The following is a 24,219-nucleotide window of genomic DNA, read 5'->3' as shown; positions in this document are numbered from 1 at the left end:
ACACACTCAGTACGCTGTTCTGTCATTTTAATGGAATCTCTCCTGTTGTTGTTTTGTAGACCTGGTGCGGCGCCATGCTGGTGTTCTCGGGTTGAGTGCTTGTATTCTCTCCAGCCCATATGATGTGCCCACCTGGATGCCCCAGCTGTTGATGGACCTGAGTGCTCACCTCAATGACACACAACCCATTGAAGTATGTGTAATACCTACTAATCACCTTTCTATTATTGCAGTGGGAGTATCTTTCAACCTGTCAACAAAACCTGTGCAATATCAATTATTTACTGAGTTGCAAAAAATAAAAATTTTATATATATATATATATATATATTCACTGAATAAGAAATGAAAAATAGCCATAATTTGTGTTTGTGGCCTTCCAGATGACTGTGAAGAAAACTCTGTCAAACTTCCGACGGACTCACCATGACAACTGGCAGCAACATAAGCAGCAGTTCACAGATGACCAGCTGCTGGTCCTGACTGACTTGCTGGTCTCCCCTTGTTACTATGCCTAAAACCTGGTAAGGCATTTTAGCACCACACTGTTCTTGAAACATAAATATTAGGGTTGGGTGATGCCATCTTCCACTGAGTCCTCTAACATTGTGATTTAAAAGCCCCCCCCCCCCCTTTTGCGGGTAAAATGTTGTTACTGAAAATGCAGTAAAGGCTTTGCAAATAAAAAGCTAATAGTGTAGTATTTTAAAATATTTTTCATATGATCTGCTTAATGAGGTAACTTATGGACAGCGTTATCCATTCCTGCTGCAGCTTTCAGACCGTGGTCGGGAAGCACAGGGAAGACTTTGTTTTCCTCCAGGGCTGAAGTTCATGCTAACCTTGGGGCTAACCACCTTCACTTTTACCCAGCAGCTGGGAAGCAAGACATGGGAACATCTTCGGTATTGAGGAGCTGCAGCATGGGAAAACTGTAACTTCGACTGTACATTTACTGCCACTAGACAACTTCACTGCTAAGCTTTCCTTCTGCTCTGATCGCCAACACCTGTCACTCACGACGCACTTCCTTGTTCCTTAAAGGAGCCACGCTACTCTTAAAACAAGCAGTAAAATAAAGTAAAAAAAGACCGGGTGAGTAGGTGAGGATTGCGCCCCCCCCCCATCACAATGTTTCACTATGGACATCGTCATATGCCAATTTGGTACACATCACCCAACCCTAATAAATATCACTGAATGTGTTCACATGCACCCCCAAAAAACATTTAACTTGATTATCAAGTTATTATTATTATCATTATTATTGTTATGCTGGGATAATTTTATAGGGATAAGTGAGAACTCCTTGAGCCACGTTTTTACAGTTACGTTTGTTTGTGTTTCACTTAGTATCAGTTTGGGATACCAGCCTGCAATGGGGAGGAGGCTCCAGTTCTTGCCTGATGAAAGACCCAGCATCACCCTGGAAGAAGAGTGGCACACAAAGCAACTGAGTTGTGGCACACAGAAGGATTGAAAAGTTGTGTATTTATGTATTTAGCTCATTTACATTTCTACTATACTTAATATTTAAGGATCAATCATAGCAGGGATGAATGACCTGCAGTTTGTAACATTACTGTACAGTTTTTTCCCCCCTTCTTTTTTGGTTTGTTTGTGTGCATGTGCACGGGTGTATGTGTGTGTGTGCGTGTATATGGGATGCTTGAAGACATCTGCCAGTGTCCCACACATTTCTCAGGATTCTATCCCAAGTATCAACTCTGAGCCAACACACTGTCCAGTGTAGGACACACTCTTTACTATCTTCCAATAGTGAAGTGTTTGTTACAAGCCACAGAGAATTGACTATTGAACAATGGTCTCTTTAGATTAGACTTAAACCTGCAACACACAATGTTTGTGTGGCTGTTTGATCTATATATGATTATATGCATCATGTATGTATATATCATGGTATAGCAAATATGCACAAACATATTTATTTATTATTTATATTTTACTTTTTTGAAGTGCTAAGTTTTAATTTTTTCATAGAAAGTATTTCTGATATTAAGTAGATGGCTGAGCTTTTAGCAATGGAGCCTACTATCATCTACCTTTGCAGAGAAAGGAGAGGGCAAGCTCCCTACTGCTGTGCTATGTGACACGTGTGCTGTGATGACCTGAGCACAGTTTGATTACCATTTCATGTGTCTCTGTGCAAGAAAATAACCAAACCGCCTGTCCATAATTGTGACCTCTTCCCTCTTATGCTCGGTTACATTTACCTTTTTCTAAAAACCAGTGAGATGAGATGAAATTCCTTTGTTTTGCGTATGTTTTCCCCTGATGACTTGAAATCAGTCTAAGCATTGAAGCATTTAGTACCTCACTTATGTATAGTGTAGTGCCAAAACTGCAGTGATTTTTTTTTTTTTTTTTTTTTTTTTTTAGATGTACTGTTTGCTTATTGAATGAGATGACAATAAATTGTTTGTAACAAAACTTGCATTTGATGTTTTTCTTCTTAAATATTATTAAATATTATATGTAGTAAATAGACCAACTCCTAATTCAACTTTTTTTTTCTCCAGGAGAGATTTTTGAAAGTAATGACTATCATAAAAACAGACAAAGATAACTTTTGCAACTTAAAATTGTGTCACACTGCAAACGTAGAAACTACAGAAAACACTGACTGCAATGTGGTGATATTTTTCACAAATTATTTATTTCACTAAATCAGAGCATATGAATACAAACCTGCTGAGCGCGTATCATGACACATGATTACTGTCCCTGCTTTAAATGTTCAAAGAGAATCCTCACTCTACGTGTCGCCTAGCAACCACGTTGACCTGCTGCTTCCAAGGACGGCAGTGAAACGCGGGGGGGGGGAATAGTATTAAATTTGTTTTATTTTGCGAGTTTATTATGCCGAACAACGCCTCAGCCGATGTGAAATCAGTGTAAACATCCCTCTTAAGTCACCCTGTCCAGCTTAAATACTATAGGGGCCACCATTTTCCATAAAAACTACGGTTTGTTGCCATGACGTTTGCTAACGGTCTCTTTCAAATATTTTGACTGTAGTAAAACTGGAAAAACGGCCTTTTTTACTCTGTTAAATTATTATAAGTAGTAAGAAGTGAGGGGAGTTTTTACAGATGGACTACTTGAATGCAGTGGTTATGCTCATGCCCAGATACGTAGGCAGTGACTTCATACTCATTTTTCAGTGCACGTCCAGTGGCCGTCGCTCCTGTATAAGAATGGATATATCGCCAAGAAAACCAATATGCTATCATCCATTTGCGCCGCATACGCGTTAAAAATGAATACAAAGATGTAAGGAAACGTATTTATGTCAATGTTTGTCAAAGGGCTGCTCTGCTTTTGAAGATTTGCTGTTGAAATACGTTTTTTTTTTCAAAGCCGCGGTGCCTTCACTTACAATCATTGCTTTAAAATGAAGACTGGCTGTATCAAATGATGATGAAGATGGGCGCACGATCGATTACATATGGTAGGTTACATTTTCTCATCGCCAGTATAAATTTTTCAATCTAGACACATTAGGAAAACTATGATGTACACATATTTCCTCTGGATTTCAGCAAACGCTGTGTGTGTGTGTTGGGGGGGGGGTGTAAGGTATAATTGGCCAAATGCAGTGGTGCATAGCTATAGCCTACTGTAGATTGTGTCTAACATGTAGTGCATCACAGCTTATTATTAAATATGTACATATTTATACTCAATGGTAATTTAACTATTCATTGCTCCCTTGCATCAAATGAATGTATTAAATGTGATCTGCTGCACAATATAATAGCTAATATATGACTGTATCCTTTCTAGCACTCTACCAAGGTGGCAGCAATGGCGGAGGCAGCAGATACTGGGATCATCATGTAATCCTACATTGAGGAATAATGTTGAAATCGATGACTTTGGGATCTTTATAAATGGTTAATAATACAATGAACACCACTGTTACACCATCAGACCTGGTGGATGTGCCAAGACAGCAGAACTTCAATGGCACCCTGGGCACACAGACCCAATCAGGTTGGGCTGTGATCCACACTGCTACCTTGACCTTTTGCTCGCTCCTCCTCATCTTCATCTTCTTCCTGGGCTCTTATGGCAATCTTGTAGTGTTCCTGTCCTTTTTCGACCCAGTGTTTCGCAAGTTCCGCACCAACTTTGACTTCATGATCCTCAACCTATCCTTCTGTGACTTGTTCATTTGCTGTGTGACTGCTCCCATGTTTGCACTGGTGCTTTTCCTGGATGCAGGTGGAGGGGATGGCGTGTCAAAGAGTTTCTGCTTTGCCTTCCACTTGACCAGCTCGGGCTTCATCATCATGTCCCTGGAGACGGTAGCTGTCATCGCTTTGCACAGACTGCGCATGGTTTTGGGGCAGCAGCCCAACCGCACCGCCTCCTTCCCCTGCACACTGGCCCTCACTGCCCTGCTGTGGACATCCAGCTTCACCATGGCTGCCCTCCTTACCATGCGAGCGTACCCACGTAGAGATGGACCCTGCTTGCCCCACTTTGGCCTAGGAGGTGGACAGGCCAGGGTTGTGTTGTATGTCTACCTGGCAGACTTTGCTTTTTGTGTAGCTGTGGTGTCTGTGTCCTATCTGATGATTGCTCAGACACTGAGGAAGAATGCACAAGTGAGGAAATGTCCCATCATCACTGTAGATGCCACGTGCCCTCCACCCCCACCACCTCTCATTGCAGCAGGCTTTGAGAGCATGCAGTGTGCTGTTCAAGGCCCCTCTCTGTACCGTAACCAGACTTACAACAAACTGCAGAATGTTCAGACACACTCTTATGCCAACAAGACCAGTCAGCCTCTGGTTCCAGGGGCTGCCCAAGGAGCCACCTGCTGTCAGCTGGTGTCTACAGTCAACTTGGCCACAGCCAAAGACTCTAAGGCAGTTGTCACCTGTGTAGTTATAGTGTTCTCTGTGCTGCTTTGCTGCTTGCCAATGGGAGTTTCACTGGCACAGGATGTTTTGTCACCAGAAAGTAGCTTTGCACATTACCAGTTTGAACTGTGCTGCTTTGTGCTCATTTTTCTCAAGTCGGGCATCAATCCCTTTGTGTACTCACGCAACAGTGCAGGCCTTCGCCGCCGTGTGCTGTGCTGTATTCAGTGGGCGGCACTGGGCTTTCTCTGTTGCAAGCAAAAGACGCGCTTGCATGCGATGGGGAAGGGCAGCCTGGAAGTCAATCGCAATAAATCCTCCCATCATGAGACCAACTCAGCCTATGTACTGTCACCCAAGCCACACAGGAGGCTGGTGGACCAGGCTTGCGGGCCCAGTCACTCCAGGGATTGTGCTGGTAGTCCAAAGGCTACGGGTGTGCGCAAACCTCGCCCCCCGAGTACGTCTACACCTATCAACACCCGCATCGAGCCCTACTACAGTATATACAACAGCAGTCCCTCTGCAGGACCCAGCTCCCCCACCAGCCTGCAGCCTGTCAGCTCTCAGACATTTGCTTTTGCTAAGTCTTATGTAGCCATGCACTACCACACTCACCAAGACGCACTACAGGACTTTGAAAGCACCTCAGTGCACCAGATTCCCATTCCCTCAGTCTAATTAATGAGCTGCTAAGCAGCAAGGTTTGGACATGGCTTTAAAGCAAATGTGAATCAAAAGAGGAACATGAAAACAGCCCATTTTTATGTATTTGGAATCTGTATTAACCTTTTGTTCTCTTCTACACTGGAAATACATGTTGAGTTTTCTTGAGTGGAAAAATGAAAGAACCAGAATTATACTAAGAACAAGCAATAGATTTGTAATGAAGGTGTCTGTTCCAAAAAGTTATTTACGGTTACTGACATTTTCACATAAATCTGACCCTGTGTTGCACACGCATGTGCCATTATAACCCAGGATTGTGTAGGTTTTCATTGCAGCCAAAGACTGCAGCTGCTGGTTTCACTTCTGCTTCCTCTCTGGCTGAGGTTGCTGAGCACTGATATCAGCTGCTGTAGTGTTGGGCTGCTATGAAACCCTACACAGGCCCACACATGGCTGTTGATGGCATGTGGATGGCACTTTGATGGACTTTTGCTTCTTAAGAAAAAAAATGTATTTGTGAACCTCATAAACTTTTCAACACAATAAATGTTTGACAAGTGCAGTGGATCTGTGCTTTCACTTTTTCAACTAGAGATAAAATGATTAATCGATCGACAGAAAATTAATCTGCAACTGTTGTGATTGATGAATTGTTTCTGTAATTTTTCAAGCAAAAATGTCAAACTTGAACTTTGATCCTTTTCTTTGTCATATATGATGGTAAACTTAATGTCTTTGGGTTTTACTGTTGGTCAGACAAAATAAGACATTTGAAGAAGTCACCTTGGGCTCGCAAAATATGATAATCATTAGTTTCAGCCCTAGTTTTAACATTAATTGGCAGCAATGTCATTGGCTAATGAAATGATGCTCGTTGCTTGACAGTATCTCAGGCCTCATGTCTGTCATTGTGCTGATATTAAGAATGTGAAAACAACACACTTGTGTTATCTTAGACCTATAAAGGGATGTTAACTCAGAGCAACAAAACAGTTTGAATTGGCATTTTATGTCTCACCACTAATATTATTTTATTTTGATATATTCATGTAAAAGCATTTGAACTGCAAATCTGCCTTAAAGAGCATTTCAGAATATATCCACATGCTTAGATTTCAAATGTGTGTTGACCTTGTATTCTTTACATTATACAGTGAAGTTACAGTTTCGCAGAGGGGGAGGTTTTCATAAGTGGAAACTATTAAAATTAAACAATACAGATAGTGTCAGCACCCTCTGGTGGCCTTAAATTTACCATAGCAGCTTAAAGGGACAGTTCACCCCAACATCAAAAATACATATTTTTCCTCTTACCTGTAGTGGTATTTATCCATTGAGATTGTTTTGGTGTGAGTTGCCGAGTTTTGGAGATATCGGCCGTAGAGATGTCTGCATTTTTTTAATATAATGGGACTATATGGCACACTATAGCTTGTGGTGATTAAAGCACCAAAAAAATACATTTGAAAAACTCAACAGCAATATCTCTTTCCACAAATCATGACCCGGTTACTCAAGATAATCCACAGACATCGTTGTGAGCAGTTTCATGTAGGAACTATCGGTAGAAAGAAAATAGTTCCTACATGAAACTCAGCACTTGGGGTGAACTGTCCGGTTAATACAGTAGATGTCCATCAACGGAGGATCAACATATTTTATGTTCTTTCCAGGAGGGAAATAATATACCTATTATTTTACATGTGTTTCTCATGGTTCAGTCCAACGTTATGTTTTTAAAAAGTGAGGTCACTTAATGAATAACAGGAAAAGCACTAAATCAAAATCGTATTTTTTTTTTAAAAAAGGTGATGACAACTAATTAAATATCCCTATAATTATTAACCAGAGACATTTGTTGCCATGATGTCTTTTTATCTCAGTCAAGTCCAAATGTTCTTTCCTGTGTGGTAATGCAACACTATAACTGAGGTTTCATGTTTTAGTTTTATTCTTTGCTGCAAATGCATTGGTTTTTTTTTTATCCCTGTTATACAGCAGTGATCAGGATCCCAGTGTGCATCTTCATAAAACCACAGACATTCTGTACATCCCACAAACTCAAACATTCACACTTTTGTTGCTAGTCCACAGCACCCTCTAATGCATAAGTTACACTCACTCATCCTGTAAATTAACACCACACACATTCTCACTGCTGCAAAACATTTTTATCCCCCCCCATCTACAAGTGCCACAGTCAAGCAGTTTATATTTCATATTGCACGCACGCACACACACAGACCTTAAAGACAATAAAACCACCATGAATATTGTTGATTCCCCTGATGATAACAAATCCCCTGATTCATTACTCCTTTGCTTATAATTAACCAACACAAAGTGAAGCATAGATATGAAGTACAGGCAATAAACCCACTGCCTTGTGGAGTGAGGCGTCGGTCACATTTTACTGTGTTTTCACAAAGTCTGAGCTAGCCTGCTGAATTACGCTGTGATGTAGCATTGCCCATTGCACAGGTCAGGGCATGGGCTGGGGCTGGGGCTGTGCTCCTAGGCCACATGAAGTCCAGCCTCAGGATCAAGTTTAACCTCAGTTTAACCTCGATTTTGGCTTTTAGCACAGTGTCATGGAAATTTCTCTTCCTCTTATGATGTGTCCTCTCTCTTCTAGTACACCTCTCTCTGTCTGTCCTCTCCTTGTCCTTCACGCGCTGTTGCTGTCATGTGATCTTTGTCAGTTTAGCTGGAGACTGACAGAAGTCCATATTCATCAGCAGTGTCAAGAATCCTGCATATAACCGGAGACTCGACCTGGGGGGAAAAAAACAAAACACCTCAAATGTGGTGCTAATCATCTAGGCCGACCTCCTGTCTGCACACAGCCAGTATAGTTAGATATCAGAACTTCTACTCTTCCTCACTTTTATTCATTTTCAAGGCAGTTCTTGCCATTCATTGTTATATGGTATGAAAAACTGTGTGTGATAGACAGACTTGACAAAACTGCTCCCACGCCCTCTTTAGGAGCCAAAAGAGATGTATGTCACATAAATTGATAGCAGTTGATCACAATCAGTAACAGTACTGGAGAAACGAGTATTAAATAAATAAATGGAGAAAAAACAAATTGCATGCTTCTTTTCAAATGTTTTTTGTTTTTGTTTTTGGGGGACAAATAAAAAAAAATAGCTTTGCCCAAACAGCCAGTTTTTACATGGTGGATTTGACTGACATGTCTTTCTTTTTCTTCCTTGTGGAAACGTCTGTCCATCTTGTATTGTACGTCATTTTGCTAACCTAAATCTTGCTAACTTTAAATAAATAAATCACATTCATAGACCTTTTTCAAGTAAGACATTTTGACTTGTAATGCAGGAAAACGCACCAGTGGAACTAATAAACACTAACGGCTTGGCTCCAGCAATTATAACAACGCAATGCAACAATTAGTAATGCTATTAGTTACACCAGTGTTTGACAAGTTAAAATTGCTGTGAAAAAGGTCAATTCAACTTAAGTTTCACTTCACATTTTCTTCTCTTGAACTAGATGTAAATTAGTTGACTTAGCACTTTCCTTGTATTTAGCTCTCAAAACTTAAGTAGGGGTTAGCACTCTAGCTAAGCTTCCGTTTGACCTGATACCTGATACACTGCTACTAATCATGTGGTTTTTTCTTTTACAAGTGAACTTACCCCAAGGATGTACTGACAAGTCTGAGGCTCCAGCATATAGACAGTGACAGCATGCGGAGACTCAGACTCCTTACATCTGACAGAGAGAAGAGAAATGAGATGGGTTGATTCAAATGGGAAAACGGGCTATTGTCTTACTCATGTGTTGACTCAGGGCAGTGAGTAAACACATGACTCACTGCCCCAATGACTGTTCACTCACTTGAGCTTGACAATGACCTGTCTGGGCTTCCCTGTCAGATCACACACATCCCCGTGGCCATAAAAGTGGGAAACCAACCTATCATGGAGCAGAGGAAATGAACAGGGAGAAAAATCAACAATAATCTCTGTTTAATTTGTGTCCAGGTTAGGGTTGTTCAAGAATATGAATGGCCTACTTGACTTTCTGCACTCCATCGTCTTTGAGCTGGTAGGATCGGGCAACGTTCTTCTTGGCCCAATCAATATGCTCCTCGCCGTTCCAGCTCCCGACCACCACAATGTTCTTTCCCTGCTCTTTTTCCTGGGGCACCAAGGAACATTTTCATCACTGTACAAATGCAATCTAATCTACCAACACTCTTACATACTCAATTACAAATTTTCTGTCAACTAACTTTCCCGTTTTAGACAGCCAAGTAGAGCTGAAACATCAACAACATAAATCAATTAGCGGATGATTAATCATTTCAGTCATTTTTCAAGCAAAGATGGCAAAAGTTTCCCAGTTCCAGCTTCTCAATTGTGACGATTTGCTACTTTTCTTATGTAACAATAAACTTAATATCTTTGGGTTTTGGACCAAACAATTAATCTGGAAAATAATTTGCAGATTGATTGATTGATAATGAAAATAACTGTTAGTTGCAGCCCCTACAGCCAAGTTCAACAGCTTAAACTAATACTTATAGTACATTTGATTTTTTAGATATTCCATATTAATGACCCAGCTCCCACACAGACACGCTCACACTTAGCAAGGAGGGACCCTTACCTCATGGTACTGATGGACATGTTTTCCGTAACAGAATTCATATTTCCACCACCCTACCCCCTGAAACACACAGAATAGGATGTCACTGAATAGTTTATTGAACGCTGGTCAGATGTTGTAGAAGAACATGTCTCACCCCATGCAGACAGTACGAGCCACTGAGGAACTCCTTGATTAGCTGGTCATCTGTCAAACGAGAGATGTGAGTGGTGCCGACAGTGACCTGAGACTGCCCTCCAACAGTCATGGGTTTGTGGGTGGAGGTGAAGGCTTCCTCTCTCACTGGTGGTGGTGCCTCCTCCTGTAGCATGTCAAAGATATAATTGAGCCAGGCGTTGTCAGTATACGCAGTATCCATTTTTCCCCCTCTGTCATTTCTGTGCATGTCTCACCTCTCTGGGCTCGGAGGTGGAGCTGAAAGGCGGTTTAAGCTGCTCCTCTCGTTCTTTGTCCAACTGGGCGAGCTGCTGAGGCCGCAGAGGGGAGCCTGCCAGAGCCTGGCAGAAGATGGCATTCACCGGGGAGGACTTGAACCTGCAAGGAATATATGTCAAGTTTGGAAACGGTAAGATCTAAGCAGGAATCTCATCTGCTGGAAAATGCATTTCAGTAGAACCCTGACACACAGGAAATCTTAAAACAGCATTTCAAAATTTCCAACATACTTCTACTACTGAGGCGTACTCCTCTGAACACAATATCTAAATGTAGTCAGTTTGACAGATCTACCTGTATTTTGGGTGTGCACATAGCAGCGGTGTCAACACCACCACCTCATATTCACAGGTAGTGACCTCAGCGATGGACAAGATCTCATGCTTGGCCTCTGGATGACAGACGTACAGCACAGATGTGGAGCGAGCCTGGTTCTGTTTCAGCACACAAGGAGTCCCATTCCCCATCTCCAACGAGAAGTAGGGAGTCAGCTGACCTTCTATATTCTTAGTGGGCACCTTGACACCAACGGAAAGAGTGAAGGAAGCAGAAAAGAGACGACGAACGTGAGAATTGACAGCAAGCAAATTTGGTTATTGAAGTTTCATTAGTATACTTACTTCTGTTTCAGCTGCTGATTTGACATTTTCTACCTCTTCAACTTTATCTGAAAGAATAAATTCCTAGCTTTAGCACAATAAGGAAAAGACTAATACACTCTATAACAAATACTAACATAAACAAAATATATCATGAAAATTACATTCAAAAAAGAAACTTACCTGTCTCTGTCGACTGACTCTTCTGTGCCATATTCCCCAGGAAGTACTCTTGAACACTAATTTTCTGTGGAAAGACACGATTACCTTCAGTACATACTGCAGTAAGCGCTGGCTTCTCATTCATGTCATCTAAAGATGATTCTACCCACTCAGAACACTGACCTGACCAGTCTCCTTCTCTTCATGATACTGTCTTATATGCTTTCCATGGCATACTTCATATGTCCAGTATGACTCAATCTGCAATGTAATGCAAGACAAGAGCAAGTTTAGAGTCATGCATTAGAGTTCACCAAACACCCTCAGCACTACAGCAGAAAAATAAAGTGTTTAGTTATGCTCTGCTAACATAGCGTGAACTCCATCTGAACGTGGTTTCAGAGAAGTAGGGAAATTTAATGAAAATGAAACTTGAGAAGACTCACCCTGTAGGAGCAGCTGCTTCGTTTGAACAGTGGCTCCAGCAGTTCGCCCGGACTGAGCCCACTGTACTCCTTATCATCATCCTAAGACGACAAAAGACACCAAAAAAAAGCAAGAAGGGTGAGAGAGATAAGGCAGCGTCCAAGGAGTTCACTTATCAGAAATGTTTAAAGAATGAAGGAGCAGAGTTGTTTCTCATTATCTTTTGTAACATGACATAACATTCATTGGAATGTATACACCTGAAGAGTATGCAAGTAAGAGTATGTAAACCAGGGAGAAAATGCTTTAGATAATTTAACAGCATTAACCCAGTGGGATCACGTTGAGCTGGGTTGCCTGATGTGTTAATAACTTGTGACATAATATCTGTAATGTCTTTGTAATTATTTTCTGTGGAAGCAATAAAAAACCGTTCACGACTACCTCTATTAAGGGTAAAACTCTTCGTCAATTGTTAATCCTGTTTACCTCATCTCCAGATGTCAGGGAAGGCAGGAGACATTTATACTTCTCCTTTTCTGTTGTTGTCATGATGACAAAGTCATCTTCCTTGTAAAGTACACCTGAAGTCGGCTGAAATGCACAAACCTTTGTCACTTTAACTGTAACGTCGGGTATTAAAGACAGAGAACTGTTAACATAGTGCAAGTTCACTTCACAGCTACACAGTTGACATCTGCCCAACCTCTCACAGTACATTTGTTCCCCTAAATAAACGGTGTCACTAAAGGAGGAAACATACCAGCGTGAATTCAGCGCCTGGCCAGGTGATTTTGAAAGGGATTTCATCTGTAAAGGAGGGATACCCCCCTCTGTTTGCTGAGACGCCGCTGCAGACCTCCAGCAGCCCCCCCAGAAACACTATCAGCACCTCAGCAGTCATCTCTCCTGTCCGGCTGCTGAGCTCCTACAGTCCGCTCCTCATGTAAGATAACAGCCTGCTCACCTCACACTAACACTGGCCTGAGTGATGGACTCGAAGCTACTGCAAATTCCGGGGAAGTCTGGTTATGACAGACGTAAGATATGAGTATGTGAAACTGATGTCAATACAGACTAAATACAGGAAGTGAACTGTTTACTTGCCACGTCGTGTTCCGCCCGCACGTCGTGCTGAAATTACAACAGCGCCCCCTGGTGGCGATACGACAGTTTGCTACCTGGAAAGCAAAAGCAAATTAAAGACTTGAAACTGAACTTTGAAAGTTATGGGAGCGGAACTAAGACAAACTTTTTAATCAAACAACAGTTGTAATATATTATTGTTGTTTTGTTGTGCCATCATCCTTTGGCAATGCTGCCTCAAGTCAAATATGTGGCAACAAGTTTTCCCCTAGGAATCATATATAATATAAATCTTACATTCACTCTGTATCAATTATGTGAATTACGATGAAAGTTCAGCTTGGCTATTTAATGCCTATGTTTTACTGTGCAGGCTATATTACTTATCAGTAGTATCTAAAATCTTTGCAAAATCACTGACATTTTAATTTGTTTGTTACAGCTGTTGTAATTTGAACAGCCAATCCATGTTAAGCAGTGCTACAAAGTAATTGTACAACACAAAGTCATGCTACAAAGCCAATCATTGTTCAAATCCACAGAACTTTATTTTAAATTCTAGTGAAGATCCCAAAATGTCCTAAAATATCAAATATGTCAGGCTAAATTTGTGGAACCAGATGCTTTTTCCATCCATAAAGCATTTAATTCAAAAATATAGTAAATACAGTACAATATAACTTGTATCAGTTACAAGCCAGTATAGAAATATGTGTCAAATTTGAATGGCAGATCATTCCACATTGTATGAGACGATGAAGGCAAAATTCATATTAATACACAAGGCAACTCGATGTAGATGGCCAAAACGAAAACAATTAATGGCATCTGACTGTTTTGCAAAAGGACCATAAACAAATCATCATGTCTCTAGGTGACCAATAAAGAAGGTCATTACTGTAAATATTTCAGAGATCTTTTGAGAAGCAAATTTACTTCTGTTGTACTGTTTTCACCGGTGAAACACAATATCCCAAACACAAGATATGCGTTGCTAATCTTAACCACATCCTCATATGCTGAGAACAGTGCTCATAAAGCTGTTATTGAACGCAGACCACAGATTGCCTGAAGCATTTGGCTCCTTTAGAGTCGAAATGCTTGAGAGAGGTTTCCAGATCATGTAAGCACAAAATAAAGGCAGGTTGCCTCATCTCTGCCTCCCAGTGGATGGATTTGGAAGTTTAATTGTGTCAGTGTGTGTGCTGAATACTTATTGCTGATGTTTTAGGGTGTCTCACAATTATTTTTATAAGGACTCCATGCAGAACTGAAGATGAAAGGCAGTATGAAGATACAGCTGAGAAGCTGATTTACTGAGCATTTTCTGGATATCACGTTGGTTGACTTGTGTACAGGCAATGAGGAGAGCAGCTCTGTGCCAATGTGCAGTGTCCTTACTATTTTTTCCTGTGACTCTGTTGATTCAGCACTGCTGTGTGTTGAATGACAATAAATACCCCCCCCTCCACACACACACACACACACACACACCTGAACAGTTCACATGGAAACAGCTTTCAGTTAACAGGAACATAGACCTTGAAAACATGTGGTGTTGCATTCAGGGGGGAAATGTAGAGAGCGTCTTGGACTGATGGAAACACAGAGTGTAAACCTGAGATGGGCATTTTTCCACCTGTTGGTGGAGCTGTTGATATGAGAATGTGCAGCACAGGGGCCAGGAGAAAGGAGAGAGATTATAACAGAGATTTTGAAACAAAGAGTGAGAGGATTAAGAGGAGAAAGGGATATGGAGGAACAGGGAAGAGAACGTCCCATTAGACCATCCACCCTCTACAACCATTCCCCTCTGCTTACATACATACATCTTCTACTCACACCTGTCTCCTAAGTACATAATACATATGGATGTAAATATTTATGTGTACCTGTGTGCATATAATATGTACTGTATGTGAGATAGATTAGACTAGATAGATTAGATAAATAAGATCAATAAGTAAGTACAGACAAATAGACAGACTACATTTTGTTTCCATGGTAACCATTATTTTGAATTATAATGTATTCTAACAGTTTTTTTTCCCCTTTTCTGTTATGGTTTCTTGTTTATCTGATAAACAACATACGTAGGTGGGAGCGATCATATTCCTCTAAGACAGTGTGTTTAAAACCAGACATTTTTTATTTTGTGTGAAAAATTAGAAAGTAGTTTGAGAAAAAAAAATATTACCTCACTTACTAGCTTATTCTGGGGCTTTCAACAGCATCTCACAGTCTTCCACAGCAGATGGAGTTGAGGTTTCTCAGTTGTCATAGTTTGCTCAGTTGTCAGTTCTCGCAGTTGTCAGTTGTCATAATAACTGAGCAAACTTCATCTGCTGAGGAAGACCATGAAATGCTCTCAAAAAAGCTAGTGAGTGGACCATGGGTCGAGATTTTCTTGTTAAAGCAATAGTCAACGTTTTGGAAATACATACATGCTTAATACGATTATTCATTTTCTTGCCGAGAAGATGGATACCACTCTCATGTCTGTACAGTAAATATGTAGCTGGAGCCAGAAGCCAGTTAGCTTAGCTTAGCATAAACAGGGGGAAACAGCTAGTCTGGTGCTGTTACATAGCTAATTTTAGTTTTTACACTTCTGTTGTTGCACTAATTACACAAAAAAGATATAACGTGTTAATTTGTGAGCTTTAGGGGTGCTGATATGCGGATTTTGTTACCTTTGGACTGAGCCAGGTTAGCTGTTTCCCCCTGTTTATGCTAAGCTAAGCTAACCGGCTTCTGGCTCCAGCTACATATTTACTGTACAGACATGAGAGTGGTATCCATCTTCTCATCAAACTCTCAACAAGAAAGCAGATAAGTGTATTTCACAAATGTTGAACTATTCCTTTAAACTGATTTTTACAGTTTACATATAGCTACAAATAATAGATGATGAATTATTTATGTTGCATATTTTCCAAAGCATGCAGAGCACAGTTAAATCTTTGTTGTCTGTTTTTATGTATCAAATGTCCTTCAAAATGCCAATAATAAGTGACCTGAGACCTAAAAAGAATGGGTATTTGAGATACAATCAGCCAAAGTGAGTCAAAACTTCTTTAGTGTCTCTTCCTCTGTGGTTGTTCAGACTTTCCCAGAGCCTGACTGGTGGGAACTTACCTGAACTCACCACTTTGAAATGAGCATTTTCATTTATTTCACTGCCATCCATGGGGTGAACTTGATTTGCATAGATGTCTTCCACACACTCTCACCTTATGCATAATTGATACAACTGTCATCTCCCCAACCATAATAACATCATTCCAAAGAGAGCAGAGAGAAATGAATCTTGACATTTGAAGGTCTCGAGCGAGATTAAGACATCTTCTGAGCTGTCACCCAAAAATACACATAGAATATATCAGATGTTGGATGAATATTGTCACTTTTGCCAGATTTTCTTAATGACATTCAATATTGATTTGGGTGAAGCATTAGGTTTCCCTTACTAAAAGTGTTTGGTGTTATGGTTCATTGTAGTGTTCACATTAATGCTGCACACGTGTCAAGCTTATTAACATTACATCATGCCTTTTTCTGCTGCCTAAATCACACAAACTCAATTTGTGTTCTGATTTGAATAATCTTTAACAAACTGGTAAATGAGTTTACAGTCTAAGGACTGAAGTGTCCTGATATGCATTTTAAAGCATGCTTGAGCAAACTCTCCTAGTTCTGTCTGTTCTGCATGTACGCAGTTGTCACTGCACCTGTTGTGTTTTAGTCAAACTAATACACTGTGGTATAGGCTAAACAAATCTTGTAAGGTATGGAGGACCAGAACTGCCAAAAAAAAAAAACATAAATAAATAAATTACTCAAATTAATCAACATTCCATTAAATGCACCAAAAATAATATTAAAATTAATCAGAGAGTTGAGGCAGAGCAGCTGCAGGACATCAAAGGGAAAACCAGAAAATATTTCCTCCATAAAATATGATCCAGATCAGAGTCCTTGTCGGAACTAGCTGTAAATCTCTTCGGTATGATAGTTGTGAGCCGACTGTCAGTGGCCAGAAGCCACCGTTGTGGCAGCAAGGCATGTATAGTCGATCTATACACTCTGATGTCGATCATCCAATAAGTGAAAAATTAAGCCCATGACACATAACCCCCCATTATTTGTATAATGAAGCAGAAATGCATACAGAAATGTAAAAAGAAGAGACAGAAATAAATAAGTTTGGGGAAATAAATGGGGGAAAATGCCAAGGGAAAATAATACATACATAAATAAATACATAAATGAACAAATAAATAAATTAAATGGGAAATTAAATGGGAGCGTAAATAAATATGGGAAATAATACAAATGTAAATAAATACAGCAAATTCAAACAGAAATATCATTTTTTGTCACATTTTATAAATTATTTAATGCCTAAATTAAGTTTAATATTATTTGTGGTGCATTTAATGGCATATTAATTAATTTATTGAGTCATTTGTTTATTTATTTTTGAATTTGACAGTTCTGGTCCTCCATAGAGGGGGCTACTGTTTGAATAAATGATGCAAAGAAGCAAAACAAAGTCAACAAAGTCGGTGAAACATGAAAGAAATGGGATTTAACCATGCCAGTGGATCAGAGTGCTGCTCTCCACATCCCTGCAGAGAAGGTAATGAGAGAGTATTTTTGTTTGGATGGATCTGGATAGGCTCCAGATATTAACAGAGCTGGTCCTCGCTATATTTTCCTGTGATTGAGGCTTAGCTCTTATATGAGAACATTTGAGGGGGGTCAAGGAGACAGAACACCCCTGAGTCCCTGAATGCATCATAATGGCACAGAGCCCATGCTTAAATGTATACAGTACAAACCTGTAGCTAAAGATTTATTGCAATCAAATGTTTAGGTTACGATACTTCTAGGGTATATGTTTGGGTGTTTGTGTGTTGATCCTTACATGAATACAAACTTGGTCTTGGTTATTTGGATGTGATATTTTGTCTTGAAAAGCTCACAACTTGGGGAAACCTCCAATTACAGCTTCATCACAACTAAAGCAGCCCATCTGACCATGACCATTCTCAAAGGTGACCATGAATGTTTATGTAAATACTGTTTGCATTGTCTGAGCTTTAAGCTGTTTCAGAGAGTCTTGAGACGCTACACTCAATACAAAAGTCTGTGAAACCCCAGAAGTACGTTTTGTCTATAAGCAAGAACAGAAAGCGGGTTAACTACTTGAAAATGCATCCTAAGCAGTGTGCATAAGCTAGAAGAGCTTAGGGAAGCTAGGGAGACTTTGAGAGTGAAAGTCATTTAGTGTTTCTTCACAGTTTGAGAGTGATCGGCACAAATACTGCAAGATAAGAAGCAGAGCTCTTGTTGGACTGGACGGAGAATGGAAACTGAGATTCTGTGGATATTTGATCAATATCAGTATGCAGGAAAATCTGAGCAGGATTAGAAAGTAAGCCAGATAAGTGAAAAAGATTATGCTACATCCTGCTAATATTGATTGGAATCTTAAAACAAAACATTAACATTAGGTTCAACTACTACTCTATAACGCATGTTGGTATTTGCTAAAAAATAAACTATTCCAAACACATATCTAACATAATGATCCTGATCTGTCCACAACAAGCCACATAAACTATTGACAGAGCAAATTCCTGTGATAACACAATTCTTTATCCTGCCGATGAGAAGTACAGTATGTACTGCATTTAATGAATTATTTATATTTGATTGGCTGCTCTGGCGTTATTGATGCAAAGAAACCCTACACAATCCATCATCATTTGAATGCAGTCACAAGATTTCTTTGGCACCAAATTGGACCGCAGATGGGTTTAATTTGCTGAGATATGTGAGAGATGATGGCTTCTTACATTTTATGTATGAGTACACTGTCTACCACTTAGCTGATGTGTAAAACATTCACTATGGATGACAACTGAGAGAAACAAGTTAAGGCAATAGTTTAATGTATAGAATTTGACCTTCACAATGTGTATTTCATACTTCAAAGATCATGAAAAACAAGCTACAACTAAATAGTTATTTATACTAAATATGCAAAGCAGCCATAATACACAATTTAACATAAATGATTGAACCAGCCTAACCTAATCTAACCTAACAGGGAGCTGCATTAATATGATTGGACATTACTAGTCAGCTGATACTCAAATAGTTGATGAATGAGCCAATGATTGTAAAGCATGAATGAAACAGCTGATGCCAAACAGCTAATGCAGCACAACGTTATTGTCTGAACTAACCCTATGCTTCATATAAGGTAACATCCAAAATATAAAAACATCCAGGAAGACAAAGTGTAGTTGTTGCATTGCAAGCCAGCGCATATTTGTAACCTTCATTATTACAAATGTCTTCCAATGTTTAAATACAACTGTAAAATGTGTGGATCAGGACTCCGGGTTCAAAGCATTCTTATCTAATACTGAGCACACGGGGCACTACACTGGTGCATGTATTATTATTTCCTCTTAGGGATGGTTTCACATTTAATATGTATTTGTATGCATGTCACAAAATAATGTAGGCAATAAGTGATCATTGTGCTTAGTGTGCAGAACATTCCCTTCTATTACACTTTGTTCTGTTCTTTATATCCACTGCAAGTTAAGAGAGTGACTCTAATTGATAAAAAATTGAGGTTCGTGTCTTGACAAAAAATAAGTTGGTAGTCGAAAAAATGTCCATAATGTACATCATTCTGTATATTCATCCAGGTGTATTTGGCTTCATAAGAGTCAAAATACCAGTATTATACAGTCTTGCACTGTGCCTGTTGTAAGTTATTCAAGGTCTCCCCCCAGGGGCCCAAAACCCCTTTGATAAATCTTCTTTCTCTCTCACCATATGCAATGTTTACTTACTTTCTAACTTACTTTCTGTTCAATGCTAGAACACAAAACACAGACACTGTTTTATTTTCACTTAGTGTGTGCAAGTGTTGCTGCTGCAATGCTATTTTCAATTCATTTTCAACACTGCACCTTTTTCTTTTCAGCCTTCAAAGTTTTCCTAACTTCATCTCTAACATCAGTGTGCTGGCAGTCATACTGCCACAGTAAACTATTTAGTAAACAATGTATGGTGTTAACACTCAGATGAAAAAGACATGCTGAAATTATATTGGCAGGTTGGTATCACCCTGCCTCTTTTCCAAATGGCACGAGGAATCTGACCTTTTCATGATCTCAGCGCTGTCAAAACATGACCTATGTGCACAGCATCAGGTAGTCAATGTGTGTGAGTTAGAGTCTTTAGACAAGGCACAAATCTTGCATTTCAAAATCACTTGTCAATAGCAACATTGTGAGCAAAATAATAAAAAAACAGCTATTTTATTTTGCATTATGTTATGACTTCATCATATTCCCACTACCAGAAGTTATTCAGCTCCCAAGAGTAATAATTTAGTGTCTTAAGGAGTTTTGGTTACAATTACAGAAAAAATTTGAATTAAAAAAAGAATAATAGTTCAGAGACAAATTTACTCCCAGTCCTTCAGCATTGATAGAGACAGAGACTGAATCTCTAGTGAATAAAAGGAAATTCTATTCAAACACCCACATAAAATCTGTTAATGTTTTTTTCAGGACATTCTCACACCTCTTTTTTCGGGGAGTTGAGAAACTTAGTAAATCAATAAACTTCTGTTATACTCCACAGTTTGTGGGTGTAACCTGAGGGGATTGCAGGAAGAGGAGGTTGAGAATGGGCAGCTTGGCTTCCCTGGTGGGTCAAGGTGAGTCTGTTAGCCTGATGGCTTGTTCACTCTGCAGATGTCACCTGGTCATTATCCCGAGGCAGCCATCTGCCAGTTGGTCCTGCAGGACCTGGCCACTCAGTCTTCTGGGCCTTGTGTGACTGGTAGGATCCACAGTGCTTTGTCTTTCTATCCTGACCTGCTACTTCACCTGCCTCCAGTGTCCAAAAGGCCAGGCTGGTCAGGGCCAGAGAGAAGACAGAGAACACACACAGAGAAACAAAAAAGCAATCCTTGAAGTGTCTGCCACAATGTAAACTGGGATAAATTAATGATGCATCCGTAGTTTTTACCTGGGCTCCCCTCACAGCTGACTGCTTGGCTTCTCACCCTCAGCGCTGCTGGGATGCAGAGGTACGCTGCCAAAATAAACTCCAGCCTCCCCGATCGGCTCACTGATTTCACCTTCTGCAGGAGGTTTTACCTATAAAGTGCTTCACATGATTATTCTATTTCTAAAAATTATCTGTTGAGAGAATCCTCAGATAAAGCTAATGAAGGAAGTCATTACATCACAAAGTTAATTGTCAGCCCTTCAATCTTCCAGAAAATGTCTCACGGCGGGTAATTATCTTGGAAAATTAGAGCCTTACTTTTGGACACACTTAATCATGCCCTCCTTCAAGGTGTTAGCTTTGGCTGTGACTTCTGCTTTTAAGATGTAATTTTGACTTGCTAGGGTTTTAGGTTATCATCCTTGGCTCATTACAATGACATTTAATTTCTGTGAGGGAAGGAATCTTTTTTGGATATCACTGAGATATGAATTAGATTCTTCACTATATATTTTTCATTTGTTGCCTATAGGCCTGGTTACATGATGTTAGATGAATGTGCTCACACAAACATGCACATTTGTGATGAAAATGTTGACTTAATATAGGTTAATAGCTGATGGTTGAAAATGTATTTCCAATTAAGAGTGAAGTGAGAAGATTGAGAACGCAGCTAAGTGGCTTAGTTTGTCATACAGACTGGAAGCAAGGGGAAGTAGCTAGACAATCTGCGTAGAAACAACAATTTGTTATTTTAGGGGGAGTTATATGCTTTATTGTCTTCACAGTCCCCCAGCAAACACTGTTGTTTGTCAGGAAATTACAGCGTGCAACTCTTCCTAAACCCACAAATGATCATTTTAACATTTTTTGACAGACATAACATGTACATTTGATTTAGAGGGGCTGGCATTTGTATTTTTAAAGTTTGGAGAGAGCCCGGCTAGCTGTTTCCCCCTGCTTCCAGTCTTTACACTAAGCTAAGCTAAGCTAGTGGCCTCCTGGCTCCAGCTTTGTACTAAGTGTGAGTGGTATCAATCTTCTCATCTAACTCTCGGAAAGAAAGTGAATAAGAAAATTTCCCAGATTTTATTCTATTTCTTGAATCAATTTTAAGCATCTTAAAATCAGTAAACATCTTAGTCAAAACAATATGAAAAAAGGTAAACCAAATAAAGAAACACAACAAAATTTAGCTTGTAAATTCACTTAAATTTCAAGAAATCTTGTAATAGTTCTTGACTAAACTGAAAATAGTACACTCATGTTTGTGATTGCTTAACTGTATATCAAGGGAGATGCAAAGTATCTACTTATACTTGCTAATATGTGTTTAAATGACTTTTCTTTGTCAAGTGGCAGTACAAGTGAAGTATTTTCATTTTATTAAAGTTCTTTTTCTATTTGACCTGTTTCTCTCTTTAACAGTGAACTTTGTTTAGTCCTGCTGTCTCACACATGCTGATATCAGGGACTATTTGAGGACATATTCACAGGTAACCAATCAGGTAACACCCATAAACACACTCATCTTTCGCCCTGCTAGTAATGTCTAGGAGGCTTTCAATTTATTATCATCTCTCAACACTTTTATCATTTTGCCACAAAATACCTTTACTGGCTAATACGCACACACACACACACACACACACACACACACACACACACACACACTAGTACACACACTTGCACACCTTTGATCTTGTAGCGTTGGTGAATCTGCTATTTCATCCTCGACCCAGTTTGAACTCGGGACCTGCAGTAATGTGCTGGACATGAATGGCTGCGTAGGCAATCTGCTCCTCCTTTCCTTCTGTTGTTTTTCTTTTTTTGTGGATCAATTATGCTGCTGTTCTGGAGGATGGCACACCACAACTTGTGGCTTGGCTGTGTTTCCAGCCCCTGATATAGAAAGGAGAACCATGATTGTGGGAGGCCAACCCTCTAACCTGCCAGTACCCCTTGCAGCCAGAACGGGCCAGCTGGTACTGTCAGCAACCCTGACAGATGACCTGCTGAGGGGATACTTTTAGCTCATGATTCACCCATCATTACACAAACATACAGTATAATGTACAAGGTACTGAAACAAAGCCTTATCTTGTTACAATAGCATCCACAAAAGGTATTATATGCAACATCCATGTGCAATGGAGTGGAATATGAAAGAAATGCTTTAAACTATAAATGGCAAATGCCATGTTTGAAAACCCAAATAAAAGGGAAGACCAAATGCCCATTTTCAACACAATTTGCGCCACTGTTCAGCAGTCATGCTGGCAGGAATCCATTGTTGAAGAGGAGGAGATTCAGACAACAGCCACAAACAAAAATCCATAATATAATGTAGCCACAAGTCATGTTGTGGTCTATTTCAGAGTCTCACTTCCTTCACTGGAAACATTCTTGCTCTCTTACAGTATATATTTTTTTAAATTAATTATTTTTTTTTAAGACTGAAGCCAATTAAGACTTAACTAATTCAAATTCTCAAGTGTATTGCACTGCATTTATTCTGAATGTATCCTGGCTGGTGCTGCGTATGTAGATTAATCGCTACACAGCAGCCATAAAATCCCCTGTATTATACTGCTGTCTGTTTAAATAATATGCTGTCTGTTTATATGATATGATGTGGTTTATTCAACTTTATACTTTGTTCAATATGAACAGAGATCAGTGTGAGCAAAGACTGAATTTGAACTGCATAAATATGAATTGATCAAGCTTATATTGAGCAGCTGAATTTCAATTTCTTGAATACAGCAATTTGAAATTGAAAGCAAATACTTGAATTTCAATGTGACAATTATCAACCAACTTACCAACAACTACAGTCCAATTCATATTCAAATTTCTTTTATTCAGACTGAGCTCTGAGCACCTGAACATCTGGAAGGAACATTTGTTCCCTTAGTGACTGGAAGACAGCTGCCTCCTCCAAGGCTGCCGACAGTGGTCTGACACTATTCACTTAGCCAAGTGCAAGCCATGTGGCACTGTGCCTTTCTCATCTCCTCAGCCAATGAACAAGTCTTCTTTACACTTGGTGAAAGGGATGCAAATTGTGTCGCATAGGTACTAATACCATGGTGAAAAGAACACTCTTATGGATTTGTTAACATGCATATAAAACTGTGTCCTGCCTCCTTGCAGGTACATATTTTGTTTTGGCAAATTTGGACAGTTGGCTACAGTTGTGCAGAAAATGGCTTGCTGCTGAAAGCGACAGGAGAGAGGAGAGAGACGAGAAAGCACAAAACTAC

General features: G+C 39.7%; 3 protein-coding genes and 1 long non-coding RNA gene across 8 annotated transcripts in view; 2 read left to right on the top strand and 2 right to left on the bottom strand.

Annotated features, from left to right (window-relative positions):
- The window catches only part of psme4a (proteasome activator subunit 4a), a 28,565-nt gene extending 26,110 nt beyond the window's left edge, over positions 1-2,455 (top strand). For all 4 annotated transcript variants that reach the window (XM_044214191.1, XM_044214189.1, XM_044214192.1 and 1 more), the window contains 3 exons: positions 60-193; positions 384-524; positions 1,354-2,455. In XM_044214191.1, the coding sequence (XP_044070126.1) occupies positions 60-193; positions 384-518 (269 nt within the window). In that variant the 3' untranslated portion in view covers positions 519-524; positions 1,354-2,455. The remainder of the gene's footprint in view (positions 1-59; positions 194-383; positions 525-1,353) is intronic.
- Positions 2,456-2,948: 493 nt separating this feature from the next.
- On the top strand, positions 2,949-6,681 carry gpr75 (G protein-coupled receptor 75). The gene is made up of 2 exons (XM_044214193.1): positions 2,949-3,472; positions 3,808-6,681. Exon 2 carries the CDS (start codon positions 3,915-3,917, stop codon positions 5,571-5,573), a length of 1,659 nt encoding a protein of 552 aa, XP_044070128.1. The 5' UTR covers positions 2,949-3,472; positions 3,808-3,914; the 3' UTR covers positions 5,574-6,681.
- Positions 6,682-7,489: 808 nt separating this feature from the next.
- erlec1 (endoplasmic reticulum lectin 1) lies at positions 7,490-12,942 on the bottom strand. 2 transcript variants are annotated; one of them, XM_044214872.1, is made up of 14 exons: positions 12,582-12,942; positions 12,308-12,412; positions 11,839-11,919; positions 11,576-11,653; positions 11,414-11,477; positions 11,252-11,298; positions 10,926-11,149; positions 10,589-10,730; positions 10,333-10,497; positions 10,197-10,256; positions 9,601-9,725; positions 9,423-9,500; positions 9,221-9,296; positions 7,490-8,336 (listed from the first exon to the last, which is right to left on the bottom strand). In XM_044214872.1, the coding sequence occupies exons 1-14, from the start codon at positions 12,720-12,722 to the stop codon at positions 8,265-8,267; spliced, it is 1,458 nt and encodes a 485-aa protein (XP_044070807.1). In that variant the 5' UTR covers positions 12,723-12,942; the 3' UTR covers positions 7,490-8,264. The 2 variants fall into 2 exon arrangements, with proteins under 2 accessions (XP_044070807.1, XP_044070808.1); XM_044214873.1 differs by lacking the exon at positions 12,308-12,412 and having other exon boundaries at positions 12,582-12,923.
- Positions 12,943-20,508: 7,566 nt separating this feature from the next.
- Positions 20,509-22,754, bottom strand: LOC122884665. The gene is made up of 3 exons (XR_006379941.1): positions 22,648-22,754; positions 20,972-21,102; positions 20,509-20,855 (listed from the first exon to the last, which is right to left on the bottom strand). It is a non-coding gene; the product is annotated as an uncharacterized LOC122884665 (long non-coding RNA).
- Between the last annotated feature and the right edge of the window lie 1,465 nt (positions 22,755-24,219).

This window comes from Siniperca chuatsi, linkage group LG11 (assembly GCF_020085105.1).
Source record: "Siniperca chuatsi isolate FFG_IHB_CAS linkage group LG11, ASM2008510v1, whole genome shotgun sequence".
Taxonomy (NCBI): Eukaryota; Metazoa; Chordata; class Actinopteri; order Centrarchiformes; family Sinipercidae; genus Siniperca; species Siniperca chuatsi.
This window is presented reverse-complemented; position numbering and strand designations above follow the sequence as displayed.